The sequence below is a fragment of the Lepidochelys kempii genome, chromosome 3 (assembly GCF_965140265.1).
Source record: "Lepidochelys kempii isolate rLepKem1 chromosome 3, rLepKem1.hap2, whole genome shotgun sequence".
NCBI lineage: Eukaryota > Metazoa > Chordata > Testudines > Cheloniidae > Lepidochelys > Lepidochelys kempii.
In genome coordinates, this window is record NC_133258.1 from 150,675,604 (window position 1) to 150,698,875 (window position 23,272).

The window sequence follows — 23,272 nt, forward strand, 5'->3', positions numbered from 1 at the left end:
CCCAAATCAGTTAGAGTGAAATTTGTCATATTGGAAAGGGCCCATTCAAGCTCCAGTTCACTTCTTAAGTCCCTGGTGAAGACCTGGTGTAGGCCCTCTGAAATTAGGTGAGTTCCACCCTAACAAAATATATGTGTAGGCTTCTGAATTACGAACAAACATATGTTAAGAAAAGTTAACAGTTAATTAATGCTTTCCTCTCTGACCTCACAATACATGACCAATATAATTTCCTCTAAAATAGTTGATGATATTGCTAACATCAAAAGCCATGTAAGGAGCATAGCTCCCTGCACTGGTGCTGTTCACAACAGGCATCTTAGCTCCCAGTGCACTGGATGGATTACCCCCTGTGCGAGGAGCATCACAAGGAATTAAGTTCTTGCTGGTGTTCCACGCAGCCACCTATGCAGGAGGATTCGAGATGCAATTTACTCTTTGGTTTTTTAAACCAGTGGTTCTCAACCAGGGGTACACATACCGCTGAGGGTACACAGAGGTCTTCCAGGGTGTATGTCAACTCATCTTGATATTTGCCTAGTTTACAATAGGCTATGTAAAAAGCAATAGCAAAGAAACTAAAATTTCATACAGACAACTTGTTTATACTTCTCTATATACTATACACTGAAATGTAAGTACAATATTTATAATCCAATCAATTTATTTTACAGTTATATGGTAAAAATGAGTAAGTACGCCATTTCTCAGTCTTAGTGTGCTGTGACACTTTTGTATTTTTATGTCTGATTTTTGTAAGCAAGTAGTTTTTAAGTGGGGTGAAACTTGGGGGTATGCAAGACAAATCAGACTCCTGAAAGGGATACAGTAGTCTGGAAAGGATGAGAGCCACTGTTTTAAACTATTTATTATGGGCTAGATTCTGCCATTTATGCTTATTTTGAGTCACACCTTACTTTGCAATTAGTCTCATTGAAAAAATAAATAATTAAAAAATAGAGAACCCTGAACTCAGGACTTTGCAGGTAAACAGCCTTTTAAGTTAATCTAAATAATTAAATTTGAACCCAGGATTTTAATTGTTAAAGTTTTTAATTCACTAACTCATAATTCTATTTACATCTGAGCATATCATTTTTAAGTTGAGCAATGCCTTTGTCTTTTAGCAAATTATCTGTCCTTTTTCCACTCTTTTCCTTTCCAATTTCTCTCCCAGTCAAATGTCTTCAGCTGAGTTAGAGGTTCTGTACCTATTATTCTCACCAAGCGTCCCTTTTCATAGCTGTCTGGATTTGGCAGGTATGATCTGGTTGTGTCATTTGTGGAATTTGTTTGGGTAGGATACAGAATAAATTTCAGATCTCAGAATAGAATTTAGAATTACAAAAATGAAAATTGCATGTTAACAAGAAGGATTCTATATTATACTTTTCAAAATCTGTTTATTGAAAATAGACTTGCAAACAGTCATGATTTTCATCTTTCCTTCTGCCCCCATAAATCCCTACTAATTCACATGAATAGTAGAAAAAAAAACAGTAGACCCAACTTTTCTTAGGATGCAAAGGGAACATAAGGCCAGCTTAACAGGCTACTTGGGAAATCCTCCAGCCTAGGGGGACTCTCTGAATGCAGGTGCATTGGCTCTGCACTTCAACACTGTGCTACCTCCAGCATAGGGGCATGGCTGGGGGTAGAGGGTTTGCAGCTGGAGTGTTTCTATACTTCAGCTGGTTTTGGCTGCTTGAACAGCCCATTGAGGCCATAGATAAATGGGCATAGGTTAGAACAGTCCTGAAGTTGCACTGATTAAGTTAGGATTGAATGGGCCCCAGAGCTGGGGTGCTGCAAAGGTAGTATAAAGCCAGCTTTGCACACTACACTCCTACTCTGTGGGTCATGGGCCAAACTTAGTTCAGTTGGATCCAAGAATCAGGACCAGTGATGTTAGCAAGGCTATTGCTAGACACTTTATTGGGGTATTACAGTCATTCTATTTCTGTGCTCAACAAAGCAAAATGTATACTACAAAGACTGCTCACTAGGGCAAAGAAAGTAGCCAGGACAAAAGAGACACTGAGTTCCATTTTTTCCTTGGCTCTGGAAAATTTTACCCTTCAGGGAAGTTACTCCTGCAAGTTCAGCTCCCTCAGCTCTGCTATCTTCTGCTGTGCTTTTATTTGGTGGGCTCCTATATTATCTTATTTTTAACATTAACTCTGTCTCCTTAACATCACTTATCTTCCTCTTTCTTTATGACAACCTTTATGTTCATTATCACTTGAAAGAAACTTAAGGTTTTCCTGTTGCATATATGAATTAAAAATAAGGTAAATAATACATACATACTTGTGGGCATAATTGTAAGCTTGTGATTAGTCCCATTTAGGTCAACAGGACTACTCATGTGCCTAATGTTAGGCATGTATAGAAATATTTGCACGACTAATTGCTGTGTTTGTACCTATTTTTTCTTCTTCAAGTGATTATCCACATGAATGTCACTTCGTGTGTGCATGCACCCCATGCTTCTAACATCAGATTCTTTTGGACAGCAGTGTCCGTCGGGGCTGCACTTGTGCTCTGAGTGCTCTTGCATCCCCCCCCCCGACCTGAGCGCATAAAGTGTGGAATGGACCCAACTTTCCCTTAGTTCCCTCTTACCACACATGGCTGTGAGATGGAACTCCTACAATTCCACTCCTCTGCACTCTGAGACTTTACTGATTTTGTGTATATCTATCTATCAATCGATACATAGATATAAGTAAATAGTGATATTAGTGCAATTAGTGTAATTGTTTTCTTTTCTATACCTGTTTGCTATACATACATATATAAAAAAGCTTTTTATGAGGGCTAGGAACTTCCTTGGTACTGGAATTTAGCCACTATGATTGAAATGAAGTCCCTGAAGTTCAAAAATTTTCCCTCCTATGATGCGGTTATTTAGCTTAATGATGGGACTTGAAGTGCCATTTTTATCTTGGAGAGGGGCATATCCCTGATAGATGCTCACTCTGTTTCTCCTTCTCCAAGAGAACGTAGAAGGTGAGAGAGGCCTATCATATACTTTTTCTTCTGGAGTGCTCAATGAGATCCTCCTCAGAATCAGAGAAAAAAGAGCCTACTGGGCCTGAACAGGCTTCCTTGGCTAGTACTTCTGTGAATTGCAGCTCAACTCCAGGCTCCTTGGCTCAATCAAAGAAACAGTCATTCACTGAGACTGGCAGCACAGCTATGTTCTCCTTCACCCAGTCATCTGAAAAGGGTAGGATGGAACATCATTCCCAGAGTGAGCACAGGCCTAGGTCACCTTTCCTGGGATCCAGTAAAAGGAGCCAGAGATCTCCTTGGGCTACTCAGCCAAATGGTGTTTCATGGCCCAAATCAGGTCCCTCTGATACCCTGATAAAACCCAGTCACCAAACATGTATGGTAGTGTCTCAGGAAGAGGTCTGCACTTAGCTGTTACCAATCTCTTGGTATGAACACACAGTGCCATGATTCTGGTACTTACTGCTGTGGTACAGATGTTTTCAGCACCAACTTTCTGAGCATTGACTTTTTTTTGGTACCCAGTGATCTTACAGTGACTGGACAACCTGAGTCACTATTATTATCCCCACCTGTGAGAGTGTCCTATATGGCACAAGTAACCAGAACTATTACGATACTGGTCACCTCTCCAGTTCTGGTGGTGGGAGAGATTCAAGCTTACTCCAGGACTCTGGTTAGGGTTGCCCCACCATCAGAGAAGGAGTGCTCTTACTCTTCCTCCCCTTCTGAATTGTAGTAGGGAGGTATCCCCCACCACTCTCCTCATTCCCATTCATATTACCATGCTAGTCTGATTGGAATCTAGGAGCTGTCACTGTCAGCATAGAGACCTATGGACTCTAGGAAAGAACACCTACCCTGGGATTCACCCCATGGCCCCAAGTCCCTCACCCCTATAATGTGCAATCTTGGCCCTATTGGGCCTCTGGAGGGATGCAACCAGTGAAGAGTTCTACCTCTACAGCTCTCTCTAGGGTTAAATCTCTCCTCCTTTCAAAATTCATACAGTTGCTTAAGAGGAACAGGTGGCACAGACTCTCACTGTATATCAGAAAGACCAAAAAAGTGAGAAAGAACACCTGCAAATGGAGCAATACCTGATATCAGTAGCCATCCCCTCTTCCTCACTAGACGAGGCAGTAATGTCCCCTTCTTCCATTCAACTTGGTGTTTTCAAAATGTTTCAGGAACTTTTGCATCAAATGGCAGATACATTAGAAATGCCTGTGGAGGTAGTGCAAGGGAAATCACATAAGCGTCTAGACCTTCTACGCTTTTCTATGCCCCAAATATTACCCATGTGAATTAATGAGGGGCTATTAGAAGCAATAAGAAATATATGGCAGACCCTGTCATCTGTGACACCTATCTCTACAAAGGCAGACGGGCTCATCAAGTCCCTTAAGTTTGGTATGAATATTTTTATGTGCACCAGTTCTTCTTCGAGTGCTTGTTCATGTCGATTCCAGTCAGGTGTGTGCATGTGCATATGCACATTGGCCGGAAGATTTTTCCCTTAGCAGCATCTGTCGGGTTGGCCTGGGAGCCCCCTGGAGTCACGCCCTCATGGCACCTAATATATAGCCCTGCCAACCCTCCACCCCTTCAGTTCCTTCTTGCCGCCAGTGATGGTGGCTAGAACTTCCCTTGGCTCTTGCTCAGCAAGTTTCCTCTCTCTTCCATTGTATATAGTTAGTTATCAGTAGTGTTCCTGTTAATAGTTTAGTGTAGTATAGTGTTGTTGGGGGTTTTCCCCCACTCCGGCCCCAGCGCCGTGGCGTGTTGCGGTCCCCGGGCTTCAAGAACTGCATGGCCTGCGCCAAGCACATGCCGAAAAGTGACCTGCACTCGTCGTGTCTTCGGTGCCTGCGGGAGACCCATCAGAAAGATCGTTGTAAGGTCTGCTACAAGTTCTGCCCGAGAACACTTAAAGAAAGGGAACAGCAGCTGAAGGTGATCCTCATGGAGGCAGTCCTATGCCCCCACTCCGACCCGGGCTGGAAAGACCTGACCCCTACAGTGTCGTCCCTGACGCAGAGTGCCCTGGTGCTGTCGGCGAGTTCAGCACCAAGGAAGGACTCCTCCACGGACACCCAGCACCACCATGGTTCCTCACAGGACCCGTCATGGGGCCTTTCTGCTCCCACTTGCCGGTGCCTCAAAAGAAGAAAAAGCCAGCAACCATTCTCCTCCAGCTAAGCCTCGAGATGTGTGACCCCAGGTGGGCCACTCCTCGACATCTCCTTCCGGGGCCGTGTCGACTGCTGCCAAGCTGCAGCAGTCAAGTCTGGCCCCACCTCGATCACTGGTACCTACGCAGCAGCTGCAGCTCCTGTCCATGCCGGAAGCCTACCAGGCTGCTCGAGACCTCCTCCACCTAACAGCACCATTCTCGCCTGCCAAGGAGGAACCCTCAGTGCTGACGGAGCCGCGTCCTCTGGTGCACTCTAAAGGGAAGCCAGCTATGATGTCGAGGCGCACACCTTCGCCTTGTCCATCGGTGCCTACTCGCTCCGACAGAGAGCCTTCCTGCTCCCCGAGTTCTTGACGTTTGAGGCATCAAAGATCAGCTCCGCCGTGGTCTTGTGTCTGAGACCTCAGAGTCAGAGCCCAACTCCTATCGCTCGAGTAGGAGCAGAAGCCGTAGAGAGAGGTCGGGCAGAGACAGAAGGGAACATCATGCGTGGCCTCCGCAGTGGTAGAATCCGCCTCAGTGGCCCTTCTGGACCCCCTGGTCTTATCACCTGAGCCAGGGAGGAACCCAGGGCCCTCAGTCAGTGGCATCTTCAGTGGCCTCCACCACTTTTGTACCGCCTTCCACTACGCATCTGCCCCTGGCGCCTACAGTCCCAACGCCTTTGCCTCTGGTCCCGTCGTCAACCCTGGCACAACCTCCTCAAAGGTTCCAGCAGCAGAACCGCCAGGACAATTCCACATACCTGGCCAAGTGGAAGATATTTTCAGTCTGGTCAGCTCAGCGTTAGCCCCAGTGCCCCAGATTTTGGATTATCTTTTCCACTTGAAGCAAGAAGGTCTCTCCTTGTCTTCTATAAGAGTGCACCTGGCTGCCATCTCGGCTTTCCATCTGGGGGTACAGGGCCGCTCAGTTTTAGCTAACCCCCTGGTCACCCGCTTCCTGAAGGGCCTCGACAGGTTGTACCCACCTGTCCGCCAACCGGTTCCTGCTTGGGACCTCAACTTGGTCCTCTCTGGGCTCATGGGGCACCCCTTTGAGCCTCTAGCAACATGCTCCCTGCTCTACCTTTCCTACAAGGTCGCGTTCCTGGTGGTGATAACTTCAGCCCAGAGGGTGTCTGAGCTCAGGGCTCTAACATTGGAGCCGCCCTACACCATATTTTTTAAGGACAAGATTCAGCTCAGACCCCCATCTGGCTTTCCTCCCGAAGGTTGTGTCGCAGTTCCACATAAACCAGGACATTTTCCTCCCAGTTTTCTACCCCAAACCTCATGCAAGTAGCAGGGAGCAGAAGCTCCACACTCTCGACGTCCGCAGAATGCTGGCCTTTTACATCAAGAGGACAAAACCATTCAGGAAGTCGGTACAGCTCTTTGTCACAGTAGCGGACAGGATGAAAGGTCAGCCTGTTTTGACACAGCGCATTTCATCATGGATTGTGACCTGCATTACTGAGTGCTACAATCTAGCAAGTATCCCAGCGCCCCCAATAACGGTGCACTCTAAAAGAGAGCAAGCTTCATCAACAGCTTTCCTGGTTCAAGTCCCCACCCAGGAAATCTACAGGGCAGGTGACTTGGTCATCAATACACACTTTCGCTGTGCATTATGCGATTGCTAGACAGGCCAGAAATGATGTGGCCTTTGGTAGAGCAGTACTCCAATCAGTGGACAGCTCTGACCCCACCTCCTGAATTTGCTTGGGAGTCACCTGATTGGAATCGACATGAACAAGCACTCGAAGAAGAAAAAACGGTTACTCACCTCTCGTAACTGTTGTTCTTCGAGATGTGTTGTTCATGTCCATTCCAATACCCACCCTCCTACCCCTCTGTTGGAGTAGCTATGAAGAAGGAACCGAAGAGTTGGCAGGTCGGCAAGGCTATATATTAGGCACCATGAGGGCGCAACTCTAGGGGGTGCCCAGGCCGACCGAATAGATGCTGCTAAGGGAAAAATATTCCAGCCAACAGGCACATGCGCATGCACACACCTGACTGGAATGGACATGAACAACACATCTCGAAGAACAACAGTTACGAGAGGTGAGTAACTGTTTTTTTCTTGATCTGTGATAGTAGCATCAATGCAAGAAAGGTCATGACAGCAGGGATGCCCAAAAACAACTCCAAAAGATAATGATTTGAAAAAAAATGTATTTAGCAAGAAAAAATACTCATCAAATCTGCAAATTCATATTGCAAATTACCATGAGCTCCTAGAAAAGTTTGATTGTCTTAATAGGGACAAACTATCAGAATTTATTTAAAAACTCCCTCAATAAAATAGGGAGAAACTGAAATCTTTGTAACTGAGGGACAATTGGTGACTCATACATCACTACATAGCATTAGATATGTTGGCCACTGTAGTACAATCAATGGCTACATCCATCGCCATGTTCAAGATTTCATGGTTACAATTTTCAGGCATACCAAAGGAGCTTGAGATAAGTGAGGACTTCCTATTAAAAAGTTGTTACCAGTCCAACGCTAGAACCAATGAAGACCTGCACTCTCTGCGTGATTTGAGAGCCACTCTCAGTTCCTGGCAGTTTACATGCCAGCCCGTAGAAAGCAGCCAGGTCACAAAGTTACTCTAGATAAAGACCTATTATTACAAACCACTAAAATCATCAAAGCCATTGGGGAAGAAATAGAAGGCCCTCTGTCTCTTCCTCTGCAGCTGCACATCCCATGTCCACCTCAAAGCAGTAAGTTTGATGCCAACTTCAAGAGCCATGCGGAGACTTTTGAGTATCTATACCCTTCCCTCTATTTTTTTGACACCAGCTTTTGAATTTTTAGAAAGCCTGGAATTGAATTACCTTAGACAGTTGTGTTTTAGGGGTGATCAGTGTGGGGATTCTATTCAATTTCAGTCTCTTCCTATCTCCTTCCCCCCTTTCCTAGCCTCTTTGAGGGCCCTCTCATGAGATATTATTAAAGTAAGAAACATCTCCCTTCTAAATCTCATCACACTGGAAGACCTGCCTCTGCAGTTCAGAGGGAAAGTATTTTACTCACATTACTTTCTTATCCTGAAGAAGAAGGGGAGCTGGTATCCAATCCTTGATTTGAGGTTTATCAGCAAGTTCATCTACCATTTTTAATTCAGGAGGGTAACCCTAGGCTCAGTATCCTTAGATTTCTTAGACTGGTTTGTGGTTCTCAGTTTCTAAGAAACATACTTTCACCTATCCATTCACTCAGCACACAGAAAATACTTGAGATTCTAAGTGGGAACTTCCCACCACCAGTATTGACTTCTGCCCTTTGGTCTTTCAGCTGTACATACCAGAGAATTTGCCAAGTGCATGGCAGTCATGGTGGCCTATATAAGGACCTAAGGGAGTCAGATATACCCAGACCTCCATGATTGCCGTGTTCAAGGAAGTGAATGTTCCATTCACAAAATCCTACATCTTTTCACCACACTGGGTCTCAGGAAAAACAAAAAAAGGTCATTATTGCTGTTGACCCAGAAAAGAGAGTTGATTGAGGTAGTGCTGGTGGATTCCACATCAGCTGAGTTTATCTGCCATAGGGAAGACTCAAGACCATACTAGATCTCATCAGCCAGCTGTAGGCTTACCCACAAATGTCTGTAAGTGTATGCCTTAGACACCTGGTTCATGTGGCCTCTTAAGCGTACATTATACAGCATGCTAGACATCACCTACATTCCATGCAAGGGTGGTTGAAATCTGTGTATCTACCCAATAGACATCACATGCACATGAGGGTTCAGGTTCCTCAAAAAGTCTTGTATCATTAAACTGGTGGAAGGACCCTTTCCAGGTATGCAAGGAGTACTGTTTTCTCCTCCCTCCCTACCAAGAAACTGGTCACAGCTGCCTCCATACTTGGGTGGGAAGTTCACCTAGACTCCTCACAGACACAAGAGTTCTGGACTCCTGCAGATACTCACCTTCAAATAAAATTTCTGTAACTTAGAGCTATTTGTCTAGTGTGCACAACATTTCTTCCCATGGTACATTGACTAAAAGTCCAGATAATGACAGACAACACAAAACAATGTTTTATGTCAACAGACAGGGAAGAGCACATTCCTTCCTTCCTCCCCCCCACACCCACCCACACATACACACTTTGCCAAGAAGTTGTTCATCTCTGGAACTAGTGCATTCGTCACCGAATCACACAAGTAGCTCTGCAACTACCAGGCTTGCAGAATGTCATAATGGACCAGCTCAGCAGGCAATTTGCAAATGACTGCAAATGGACTGTCAAAGACACCATCCTACTGAGCAGCTTTGCAGGTGGGGATACCTGACAGTTGACCTGTTTGCTTCAGATTGGAACAAGAAATGCCAAACATGCTGTTCAAAGGAAGACCTGAATCCAGGCTTCCTGTTGGATGCTTTGCTTGTCTCATGGTCTCTGTTTATCCACCAATTTCTTATCTACCATCCCTGTTAATACTTAGGGTACTCAGCAGGACTCAGCAGTAGTGATTGTGCTAGCCCCAGCTTGGTCCAGACAGCTAATTAACCTGTCAACTCACCCTCTGATAACATTACCTGTCTTACTTGATATGATCTGATCTTCCAGAACAAAGGTCAGATCCTTCACCCAAACCCAGCATCACTGCATCTGACAACATAGATATGGGCTGATCAATTACTGTCAAAAGAAGCTGCTCCTGCTGATATCCATGATACTGATACACAGCAGAAAGGACTCAGCTAGACTGACCTATTCAGCCAAATGGAAGAGATTCTCTCTTTGGCTCTATAATGCCACTTACCTCCCTTAGAAGCCCCGTACCTACTATTCTGGGCTGTCTGCTATCACTAAAGCATTTAGGGCTATCCATCAGCTCCATACGTATATATTTAGCAACAATACCCAGTCACTGTCCTCCACCATATTTTATCACCCTATAATTGCTTAGATTTCTCAAGGATCTTATTCGTACATTTTCCGCAGTCCAGGGGCCCTCTCCTTCAGGGGACCTTAATGCAGTCTCAGCAGAACAATTTGCTGTCTATACTGTCTATCCATGAAAAGGGCCTTTTGTAGCTATAACATCAGCTCAAAGGGTAGGGGAGATTCAGGTCCTCATGGATGGTCCACTTGACATGGTGCTCCTTGAAGACAAAGTGACCCTGAAGCTTAACCCTAAATTTTAACCAAAGGTTGTTTTAGATTTTCATCTGAATCAGATGATTCACTGTCCAGTTTTCTTTCCAGGCCTCACTTAAACAAGGGGACGCCAAAGTTCACACCCTTGATGGGGTTAGGGCTCTTTCATGTGATCTTGACAGAACAGGACCTTCAGGAACTCTCCCATGCTGTTTGTAGAATTTGCTGATAGGATGAAAGGTCAGACAATATCCACCCAAAGACTATCTAAATGATATCTAACTGTATTAGATCGTGCTATGAGTTAGCAAAATTAGCCTAGAGCCCACTCCACCAGGGCTCAGGCAACTTCTGCGGCTTCTTTGGGAAGCATATCAATTTCAGAAATGTTCAGGGCAGCTACATGAGAATCAGTGCACACTTCTATCCAGCACTATTCCTTAGCTGAGACCTCAAGATTTGACGTCCTCTTAGGCAGACCTGTCTTGCAACCATTATTAAAATAGGACTCCTAGCACTCACTTTCTGATTATGAGGTCCTTGCTTGCTAGTCACTAGAAGTGGAATCCATGTTGACAATCACTCAAAGAAGAAAAAATGATTACTTACCTAACAGTAACTGCAGTTCTTTTAGATGTATTGTTCCCATTGATTCTCTGACACACCTTCCTTCTCTGCTACTTCAGAGTCCTATATCACTTGAATTCTGTAATGGTAAAGGAACTGAAAGATGGTAAGGTCCATTCCACCCTTTATGTCCTTCTAGGGTGTATTTGCAAGGCCATCTAGAGCACAGCCACAGCCCCAATAGACACTGCTGGCCAAAAAAATCCAATCTCACATGAATGGGGGGCCTGTGCACCAGACCAGAAGTGTAATCTATGTAGACAATGTATCTCAATGAACCATGGCGACTGTAAGGTAAATAACCTTTCTTTCTTAGGAAAGAATGAATTATATCTTACAATCATTGTGAACTTGTATATTGCATCTTATTTTTCAGGAATAATTGGCTGTGGATACTTTCATCCATGCAGAAAATTCAATCCTGAAATATGTGACATGATAAAGAAATTAGTTCCAGCAGGCAGAATATTGTGGCAATGGACTAAGGTACAGAATACAGGAAATAATGGAGTTGTATTCACTATTTATTAACAGGGTGCCTATTACCATAAGTTAGGTGCTTATTTCAAAATTTTAAAAACATATGTTTCATAAAACTACCCACAGTCGTTACCCACTGTGATCAGCGGTTAATGAGGTGAGAAAATGTGGGTGATGCTCTTCCAAACTATGCTCAAAAATAAGATCAACCCACATGAGATGCCACTCAGAGTAGATTACGCAAATGTTCCAAATGTGATCAAGAATGCTTGCTGGGCCCTTTGGGCTTGGCTTTCCCAAAATGGGATCTGCTTGCTCTGCTGGGCTCTTCGTACTGGGCTTTCCCTTGGTGAAACTCATATGCTCCACTGGGCTTCATGACCATGGCTCCTCTTAGAGGGGTCTCAGATGCTCCACTAGACTGTGCTAGGCTCTTTGGGTTAGGGCAAAGTGGTGGGGGAAAGTGGTGTTACTCCCCAAGTCCACTCACTCATGGCACCAATGAGCTGTTACTCACAATAGATTATGCAGCTCTTTATAATTTTATCCTTCCTCTTTTTTCTTGGGGCTTCTCCACACACAAAAGTTGTACCATTTTCACTATATTGGCATAGTTAAAGCTGTACAACACTGCTAGTGTGGACACAGTTATATCAATATAAAGGTATTTTACACTGGTATAGCTATTTTGGTTAAAAAAAATTAAGTTATCCCTAACTAAAATCGTGATACTGGTACAAAATTTGTGTAGGTCAGGCCAAAAGTACTGACTTTCACTGCTTATCAAAGAGAAAGTAAACATTCTTATATTGAGCATCTGAGTTAGCACCCATTGAAATAAATGGGGTAGTTCACACCTCTAAAAGTTATTTCAGATTCTGCAAAAGCAAGTATACATCATTGCATCAGTTATACCCTGTTCACATTTTCAAGACACTCTCAGCAACCAAAAGATCTAGAAACTTACTTTTTTTTAAATTAAAGCTTAGTTCTAGTAAGAGACCAATATGGCTCCCTCAGGAGCTCTTTAATAACCTGAAAATTAAAAAGGAATCCTACAAAAAGTGGGAGCAAGGACAAATTGCTAAGGATGAGCATAAAAGAGTGGCACAAGCATGCAGGGACAGAATCAGAAAGGCTAAGGCACAATATAAGTTACAACTGAGAAGGGACATAAAATGCAATAAGAAGAGGTTCTATAAATACATTAGAAGTAACAGAAAGATGAAGAAAAGTGTAGGTCCATTACTTAATGGGGATGGAGAGCAAATAATAGATGACACAAAGAAGGCTGACATCTTGAATACCTTTTTTGCTTCAGTCTTCACTATAAAAGCTAATTGTGATCAGATGCTTAACGTAATTAATATTAACAAGGGGGAAGGAACACAAGCCAGAATAGGGAAAGAATAGGTTAAAGAATATTTAGATAAAATAGATATATTCAAGTTGGCAGGGCCTGTTGAAATTCACCTTATTATATCTCTGAAATACTTCACGATTATCTTTAGAACTCAGACAAGTGAGGTTCCAAAGGACTGAAGGATGGCAAACATAATACCTGTCTTAAAAGGGTGAAAATAGAGGACCAGTGGAATTATAGACCAGTCATCTTAACTTCAATACCTGGAAGGGTATTGAAAAAATTATTAAACAATCCACTTGTAACCATCTAGAGAATAATAAGGTGATAATTAATGGCCAACAAGAAAAATCATGCCAAACCAACCTAATTTCATTCTTGACAGTGTAACCAGACTAGTGGGTAAGGGCAAAGTAGTAGACATGACATACCTTGACCTTAGTACGGCTTTTGACACATTCCCATTCTGATCTGACATTCTCATAAGCATATAAATACCATTAATATGGTATAGATTAAATTAAACTGGGAGGACATATCAAACAGGGTCACACAGGGGTCTGTCCTGGATATAGTTCTGTTCAACATTTTGATTAATGACTTGGATAATGGAGTGGAGATTACATTTATAAATTTTGCAGATGACACCAATCTGGGAGGGATTACAAGCTATTTGTAGAGCAGGATTAGAATTTAAAATGATTTTGACAAATTAGAGAATTCGTCTGAAATAAATAAGATGAAATTCAATAGGGACAAGTGAAAAGTACTACATTTATGGAGGAAATCTCAAATACAAAATGGGCAATAACTGGGTAGGCAGTGGTACCGCAGAAAAAGATTTGGGTGTTATAGTGACACACATTGTCACTCTATCCCCCACAAAGAGTCACAAATTGAATATGACTCAACAATGTGATACTTCTGTGAAAAAGGTAAATGTCATTCTGGGATGACCTCTAGGGCACTCCTGTGGTGTGAGGAAAGGAGCCTCTCTCATCACAGACTTCCTTCTCTGCTGTCTGGGCTCCGAACCTCATTGTGTCTGAAGAAGCAGGCTGAGCAACTTGGTTTCTAAACAAAAAGGAAAAACAGAGTAAAGTATGGTTTCAGAGTAACAGCCGTGTTAGTCTGTATTCGCAAAAAGAAAAGGAGTACTTGTGGCACCTTAGAGACTAACCAATTTATTTGAGCATGAGCTTTCGTGAGCTACAGCTCACTTCATCGGATGCATACTGTGGAAACTGCAGAGCTAACCAATTTATTTGAGCATGAGCTAAGGTTCTGCAGTTTCCACAGTATGCATCCGATGAAGTGAGCTGTAGCTCACGAAAGCTCATGCTCAAATAAATTGGTTAGTCTCTAAGGTGCCACAAGTACTCCTTTTCTTTTAGAGTAAAGTATGTCCTTCTGCTTCTCCAGAAGATCCAGCTTGCAGACGTTCTTCAGCCATTCTCCCAGTAAGCAGCCCCTGCTCTCTGAATGCGACCCTTTACTAAACTTGGATCATCCCATCTCTAGGTTTGGCAGGTTTCACATGTATGCCAGGTTGGGATTGACTGTGCCTAGAGGAGCTTTTTACCCTCTTCCTGACTGTGGTGGGAACCCATTAACAACTGTTGTAAGACACGGGATATAATTGTGCCAATCTAGTTGGCACTGGTGAGGCTTCAGCTGGAGCATTATGTCCAGTTTTGGGCACCACACTTTAAGAAAGATGTGTACAAACTGGAGCGAGGCCATAGGAGAGCAACAAAAATGACAAAAAGTTGGAAAACATGATTTATGTGGAAAAGTTGAAAGAATTGGTCATGTTTAGTTAGAGAAGAAAATGCTGAAGGGGGACTGGATAGCTGTCTTTAAATATAAAAGATTATTATAAAGAGGATGGTGATCAATTGTTCTCCATGTCCACTGAGGGTAGGCCAAGAAGAATTGGTATAGTAAGCAGCAAGAATGATTTAGGTTAAATGTTAGGGAAAAAAACGTTTTTCACTGGAACAGATTATCTAGGGAGATTGTGGAAATTCCCATCATTGGGGGTTTTTAAGAATAGGCTAGATAAACGTCTGTGAGGGATGGTGCAAGTATATGTCAGTGCTGGGGAATGGACTAGATGACCTCTTGAGATCCCTTCTAGCCCTACATTTCTGTAATTCTATAATTCTGAAAGATAAGAAGGCACCATGAAAGAGGGGTCAATATGTGATAGAGGTCGAATCTGTGCCCTGATTATGATATACCTTCATCGCTAAGTCATTTCCATTTTCTTTGTGGGCCAGATTCTACTCTCATATGCTTGTACACAGAGTTTTTCAAATACATGACAGTGTGAACTGGAAATATGCATCTGAACTCATTAGAAATACTTTTAATAATAAATAATAATAATATTATTCCTAAATCTTTAATAGATTTTGTGTATGTTTGAAAATCTTTCCCTCTTTCTCACCTGCCAAGATGTGAGTTCAGATTTCTATTTTTCTCCTGTTGGAGCTGATTGGGTTTCAGACATCTGAAGCCTTATAAGGAATGCAGTTGCCTTTTTGTAAATGTGTTTTATATTAACAAACCTTTCAGGAGAAACAGAACCATGAACATGCCACCTTGGCAGTCAATGAATCTTTGGGCCTATTTCTGACCTTGGTAGTACAAATGTAAATTCTGTAAACAAAAGAGTAATTTAAGAGGGATTCGGTGATTAGATCTGACAACATTCCACCCAACTCTAATACTAAAAAGCAAGACAACAGCAAGTTATGGGACACAGTTTCCACTGAGTAACAGGCAGTATCACAAGGAACTTTCTTCTGCCTCCAAGCCAAATGATAAGGAAGCCCTTCAGATAGCATGTTAATCTCTCTCACAATATAGCACACAACCTTAATTACATCCTCAGCAACTTTAGCAAATATTCAGTATCCACATATGTGCACAAGTTAAGTGTGTAGTGGGTCATGTATTTGTGGGGGCAGCATGAGTTGTGATTAAGGTTTTGCATTATATTGTGAGGGAGATTAATGTGTTCTGTGCAGTGTGTCCCTTAGCAGCTGGAGGCAGAAGGAAGTTCCTTATGACAATGTCGAGTTTGTTTTTTATTGTCTTATTTTTTCTTAATGTGGAACTGTGCTGTGTAGGCATTGTGGTACAGGTAAGAGGTGTCTCATAATTTGGTATTTCTTTTTTCTTTTTCTTTTCTTTTTTTTTTAAAAAGCTTTGCCTTGTGACAGGAAATATGACAGAGTGCTGGGAATCAGCAGCTGAACCAGCACTCTGGTCACTGGTTAACCAGTTAGGCCCCAGCAAGGGCCTAATTAATGAGAGAAGTTACTGATTACCAGATTGGATTGGGACTGGGATGCTAATGGGCTACTTAGCCCTTTAACAAGGAGGCCGGATAAAAGAGCACAGGAAGGAAGCCCAAGAGGTTGGGTGGGAGGAAGCAGAAGGAGGTGGGTGGTGGCAGGGAGGGAGGGACTGACTGACAAAAGGGAGTTCTCTGGGCAGAGACACCTTTACTCCCTTTTTAGGAGAAGGGGTAATGAAGCTGGATAGCATTGTAAATACCATGACTGCCCTGGTATATAAAGGTGGTGGTGTGAACCACGATAAATAAATTGCTTGGTGGTACCTACAAAAGGGAAGATTTCTGAGCCATTTGTGTGAAGCAAAGAGGATGGGAGTGGAGGAATTCTATCACAGGTGGGAGCTTGTCTGGGATCCAGCCTTTATCTGGACAAACAGAGAGTCTGATGGGGAAGCTGGTGTAAAGGTTCAGCAGGCTGGGAGATGGAGGAGGCATTGCAGTGGCTGGTTGAACAGCAGAAGGAAATGCAGAAGGTTTTCCAGACCTTCCAGCAGTCCCATCACGTGGAGAGAATATTCTTTCTCACCTAAGCTGAGCAACAAAAAAGTCTTCAGGAATTTATAAGGGAGTGAGCCCAGGTACAGCAACAACTATTACAAAATGGTTTGAGCCCTGTGACGGGGAGCGGTAATCGGGGTGGAGGGTGGACCTCAGCAGGATTGGCCCTGTGAATAACCCCAATGCATTTTTAGTTACTTTCGAGAGTGTGGCTGTAGATGCAGATGTAGGGACAAGGGAACCTGGGTCCTACAGCTAGCGCTCTAATTAACAGGGGAGGCTCAGGTCACCTATATGGCTCTCAGTGGCAAGCAAGCAAGGGATTATGAAGTTGTTAAGGCAGCCATCCTAGACTGGGTGGGACTTTCGACAGAAAAGTACAGGCAAAAATGTCCAGCTGCAAAATAGACTGGGGGTTAAGGTCCCAGGCATTTGCCCAAAAATTGACAGACTGAGACACTTGTTCACTGAGGCCAGACAGTCAAGGTGTGGGCAATATTATGAATGTTGTCATTCTTGAACAGTCCTCCTCTCCCAGAGAATATCTGGGTATGAGTCTATCAGCATCAACCCATTACCCTACATGCAACAATTAAACTAATACGACAGTTTGTAGATGTGGACTTTGCTACCAGGGGGTGAGGGGGTGGCAGGTTAAGAGGATGGATCTAGGGAGGAAGACTGGAGAAATTACATTTGGAAAGGCTGCCAAGAAGAAGGAGCCCAGGGGAACACTGATGGAGTCTCAGGTTCTTGCGTGTTACCACATGGGCATCAGGGACATATAAAAAGAGACTGCCCATACTTGGACTGTGGGTTTACAAAATTCTGGGTTTGAGCCAGGACTCCGAAGAAGGGAAAAAGAAGGAAATTACTTACCATTTCTGTAATATTGGGGAGGAGGTATCAAAGGGATCTGGTAGACACTGCCATCTCAGCCTGTTCATTAATCAGATGAGAGCTGGTGAAACCCCACTGGATATTTCCTAGAGCAAGAGTGACACCCGAATGTATACATCGGGATAAGAAACTCTAACCTATGGCACAGATGCCCCTGGATGTTCACTGGAATTTAAATGGAAGTGGCTTGGGGGGAGTAGATGGGTTGCACCACCCCCTTGTGTAAGGCACTGGCTGGAACCCCTTCCCACTAGGTGAGCAAAAGGGGCATCCCAGGGGGAAGGAGTGAAATTCACAGGAAAGGGAGAAGAGCTGTTAAATTTAGAAGGGTTGGAAAATATTATCCAGAAGAACACATGCTAGAGAGAGAATAAAGAAAGGGAAATTAAGGGAGAAGGAAAAAAGAAAAACAAGGAAATGGTTTCAGGGAATGAAAATAACCCCAAATTTGTTAATAGTGGTCAAGCAGTTTCAGATTTTCTGCTTTAGAATGACAAAGGAAGGGACCCCAAGAGCAGTATGGAGTTGTTGGGAGAACAAGTGACCACAGGTAGCCAGGAGGAACAGTAGCACAAGCAGACCCCTCCACAAAATAAAAGGGGCGAGAACGAAAAACCTGGCCCCCCAGGTTGCCCCCAGTGCAAGGACCTGTGGGCTGAAATGGAGTTATGAGGGCAATTTCCATCCACCAAATGTGATTTCTGTGGGTGGAGAATGCACACCCCTTACAAGGGGACTCTAGGTGACTATCCTGGGAGCAAAGAAAGATTGAAGCCAAACAGTGCCTCCAGTAAAGTGAGGAGAGCGAAGGGAATGAAACACCTTTCTAACAGGCAAGGTGCAGAGGTGTGTGATAGAGTGCTGGGAACCAGCAACTGAATCAGCACTTTGGTCACTGTTTAATCAGTTAAGCCCCAGATAGGGCTGATGTGGGAGATTAATTTGTGATTATCTGATCAGATTGGGGTTGAGAAGTTAACGAGCTATCTACTCCATTAACAAGGAGACTGGATAAAAGAGCACAGGAAGGAAGACCAAAAGGTGGGTGGACAACAGAAAAGAAAGAAGGAAGGAAGAGGTTAGCAATGCATAAGAAAAAGGCGTTCTTTAGGTGGAGATACATTTAACCCCTCCCTCCACCCTTTCAGGAGAAGGGGTAGTGAAACTGGATAACATAAATACCACAGCTGCCCTAGTATGTAAAGGTGGTGGCGTGAACCACTATAAATAAACTGCGTGGGGGTATCTACAAAATGGAAGGTCTCTGAGTAGTCTGAAGCAAAGAGGATAGGAGTGGAGGCGCCCCATCACAGGAAGTCACACTTAACCAACCTTAAACCTTTTAAACAAAGTTTTTGTGTATGGGATTTCCTGCAGTTTTAATACAGCAAGTTTAGGGGTTCATGAAATTGAGAAAGAGATCTCCCCCTACTTTCTCTAAGGTGTGTGAGGATATGAGAGTGTGGGGATGTTTGAGGTAGGAAAAGAGACACAGCAGAATGGAGAGGGAATGGAAGGGAGCTAAGTGTTTAGAAGGGCTCAGCAAATCCATATCGACCCTTAATGACTCCAGTACAATGATGCATTCCTGGGACGAGGGTGCTCTTCAGTGTAGTGTATTTCAACTGAATCAGGTTCCTTGTATGGGGGAAAAGGTGAAGTGAACAATCCCCCTCAAAATATACTTTAGCTGAATTAAACATGCAGTGTGTTGAGAGCCAGGAGACCACGAGTTCAAATCTTACCTGTTCTGCTCACTATTGTTTATATTTCTGTGCACTTCACAGCCTTGATTATTGAGCATACCTATACCTTAAGAGGAGGTCAAATATCAACTACTCCATTTGACACATTTAACTAAAAGGATGCACAAAGTAATTTATAGTAGAGCTGGGCATAGATACCAGCTTGCTTATATGGCCGACACTACACTGGTTCTCAGAAAGAAACTGTCAAACCTCTGTGTTTCTCTATGTAGTCTATAGCTACTGTTCTAACCACTAGACTACACTCCTCTCTGACATCCAAGAACAGAACTCAGGTTGTTCTTCGAGTGATTGTCCATATGTATTCCACCTCTGGTGCATGTGCTCCATGTATGTAAGATCAGATCCTTTTGGCCAGAAATGCTTGGGGCCATGCTTGCACCCCGAGTAAACACCCCCACCAATTACTCTGTGCCCAACCATTATTCTGTTTCTTCTTACTGCCCATGGCTGTGAGATAGAACCCTTAGCAATGTCTGTTTCTCTTGCAGACTGCGTAACCCAGAAAATTTTTCTGTAATACTTAGTTCTGTAAATTAGGTCTTAATATAATTAGGGTAGTGTTTGTCAGTTAGTTAGTGTAAATAGTGTAGGTATACACATTGGTTTTAACAAAAGAAAGAAAAAACCCTATATGTTTCTTCATAGTTTTAGGGAAATTTTTCCTGGTATTGGGATTTAGCCCTTGTGACTCAACCAAGGCCCCCTGGGTTCAAGAATCGCCCATCTTGTGAGGCATTTATGCCACGAAACAACTGTCACTCAAGATGCCTTTTTTGCTGTGGGGAAGGACATATGCTCTATCTGCTGTTTTTTCTCAAAAAGAATGCAGAAAACGAGAAAGGCTCGCCTTAGACTTTTTCTTTTGGACTTTTTTTTTTAGGCCTACCTCAGAGAAAATAACTCCCTGGGCCTGAACAGCCTTTGTGTAGGAATGCTCCTGCTAGTTCTGACTCAACCCCTAGTTCCCAGGCCTTTTCTTCTAAGAAAACCTTGGCTTCAGAGACTAGCAAGACTGCCAAGTCCTCCTTGGCAAAATCTTCTGATCGTCGTAGGAAGGAGCACTGTTCCTCTGTAGAACATAAGTGCAAGTTGCCTTTTCTGGGTCTTAGTGGGGGGAAAAATAGCTCACTTCACCTCACTCCCTCTAAGGCTGGTTCATGGCCTGGAATGTGTCCCACTGACACCCTGATGAAGACTGGTAGCTGACTGACAGTACTATTTCAGGATAAGTTCTAGGCTGTGCCTGGTACCAGTTCTGTGGTACTGATGTCAATTCACTCTGTATTGATGACCTTCGGCAACCATGACACTGTGCTGATTATCTCTTTTCCACTCCTCTCAATTCTGACCTTCTCGGCACTGAAGTCATTTGTGGTACCAACTGACCTAACAGAGCCAACTATATTGTGCCCTGTAGTAAAGGTTCCTCCTATGGACCAGCGACTGCCATGGTACCCAGCACTTCTTCACCACTGACGAGATCACTCTTTAGTCCTCCTCCATCCCTGGAGGAGGAATATTCCTTTTCTTCAGTCTCTGAACACAGCAGTGAGGTGTCCCCTGTCCACTCACCAAGGTCTCACTCATATTACCTCTGTTGGTCTGTGAGGGAGTCTAGGGCCTGTTATTTTACGCACAGACTTAGGATCATGGATCCTGAAACATTCATGGGCTAGTCTCAATCACTGGGAGTCTACATGCCAGTGCCTAAGAGAAAGCAAGCCAGGCCTCAGAGTTATTCCACAGAGTCCCTCTGCATATTAATACACTCAGCAGAGAGTCTCAGAGCCACCAAGGAAGAGACAAAGATTTCAGAGATAGAGACCTTCTGCCTCTGTGTTTTCTGCTACAAACCCTGCATCCACTTTGAAACAGCAATTTTGATACTGTGGTCAAGAGCCATTCTGTAGAACATCTGGAAGATCTATATTCTTTTTTGCCCCCTTTTGGAGACTGCCTTTGTTATTTTCAGGGAGTCTGGGACCCCATCATCTCAGACGATTGGGTCGTAGAGATTTTCAGATTGGGGTATTCTTTATCATTTCAGATTCCCTACCTTCACTCCACTTCTCTGTCCTTCTTGAGAGACCTCTCTCACAAGAGACCTACTCCAAAGGGTGGACAGACTTCTACCTCTCAGAGCAGTGGAACATGTTCATTTGCAGTTCAATGGGTGGGGTTTTTACTCACGCTGTTTTCACAAAGAAAAAAGGGAGATGGTGCCTGATTCTAGAATTGAAGTGCCTTCATCATCAGCAATCTTAGCCTCTTGATGAAGGGAATATCTACCTTTGGGTGGAGAGGTTACCTGGATCATCATCAAATATGAGGAACTATGGACCTTTGAAGAATGCCTTTGCATAAAGGTGTCAGAACTCAGAATGATTTGTTTGGTCTGCCCAGCATTTCTTCTGATGATACAAGGACTGACAGTATGGCAGACTCTATGACAGTGATGATCCATGTGAACAGTCAAGGAGAAGCTCAGTTGTCCCCTCTGCCAGGAATCTGTTTGCCTTTGGAACTGGAGTGTTTGGCATCAAGTCATCCTGATAGCTCTGTATCTGCGAGGACTATTCACAACCAAGACATTAATCAATATATTTTAGAAGTTGGATTGAGATGTCTTTTGTAAGTTATCAGTTTTATTTAATGAAAACCAAAAAATATATGAACTTTTGGTTACATGTTCTAAGTGTTGACATTTTACATACAGGGCTCAATCCTGCTCCCACTGAGATTTTTGCCACTGATTTCACTGGGAGAAGGAGGAGGCCCAGATTGCGATATATGAAAGCAAGTATCATTATTATTTTCAGTGTGTATTACTCTTCTTTCCTTTTAGATGTCTTTGAGTTTGAACAATAACTATATTTTTGGCTTTAGGTAAAGATGCTGCCCACACCATCCAAGTTTCATTATATCTTCAATCTTCGAGACCTTTCCAGAATTTGGCAAGGAATGTTAACTATCAAAGCAGAAGAATGTGAGGATGTCACTACCCTTATGGCACTTTTTAAAAATGAGTGCAATAGAGTCATTACTGACAGGTACAATAATTCTATAATTTTGTATGTATTATAATATTTCGTACTATTGGGAGACCATTAATTCTTTTTGCAGAAGCTCTCCATCTGATGTCAAGGAGAGCTCTGCACAGAGATCCATGTTAGAGTATGTCTTTGGTGTTGATTTAATAATTCTGTAATTTTATATATTTTACAATATTTAGTAGTATTGGGAGACCATTATATTTATGGTCATATACTCTTGCTCTTTCTTCAGGGATGAAAATCAGCAATATAGGGCCAAGTTTAAAGATGTTTTATTTTTCTGCAACCATCCTGCCTTGTGCTTTTATCCCAACAAATATCAACTTAGGTCTAAATGGGCTAGGTCAGTAATTGGATTGAATAACACCAAAGAGCATATTCTAACTTGGATCTCAGTGCAGACCTCTCCTTGACATCAAAGAGAGGGCTGGTGTGAAAAGAAGGTAGTATGATGACCTACATTTGTACACTGGCCCACAGATCATAATTTAAAATGTAATTTAGTCCTCTCCACAGAATGAGTTTGACTGCCCTGTAATAAACCAATGGCCCCTTTCCCCCTGGGCATGTTCAAATGATTCATAAAACAGAGGTCTAGTTATTAAAGGTCCCATGGCACTATTTTCAAGAATAGGAGCATTAGCTCAGTATAACAAAGATGTGTGGCCACCCTCAGCGATTGACAGTGAGGGACGGCCAGATGCCCCCTGGTGAGTGGAACCAGGAAGGCCACACTCATCACGCCGGAAGCAGAGGTGTGGGACAGGAACAGGAAGAGTAAAAGGCAGGCCCTATAGCTCAGCTGGGAAGCAGCAGCCAGAGGAGACGGATGCATTCTTCCCACTGCTGATGCAGAAGACTTCAGTTACCCTGAGGACTCGCACAAGCT

The 23,272-nt window shown here is 43.4% G+C and overlaps 1 protein-coding gene across 1 annotated transcript in view; it reads left to right on the forward strand.

The window, feature by feature from the left end:
• The window catches only part of DNAH8 (dynein axonemal heavy chain 8), a 577,606-nt gene that overhangs the window by 426,950 nt on the left and 127,384 nt on the right, over positions 1-23,272 (forward strand). Inside the window, exons 58-59 of the mRNA XM_073338555.1 lie at positions 11,330-11,439; positions 22,217-22,380. Coding sequence (XP_073194656.1) covers positions 11,330-11,439; positions 22,217-22,380 — 274 coding nt within the window. The remainder of the gene's footprint in view (positions 1-11,329; positions 11,440-22,216; positions 22,381-23,272) is intronic.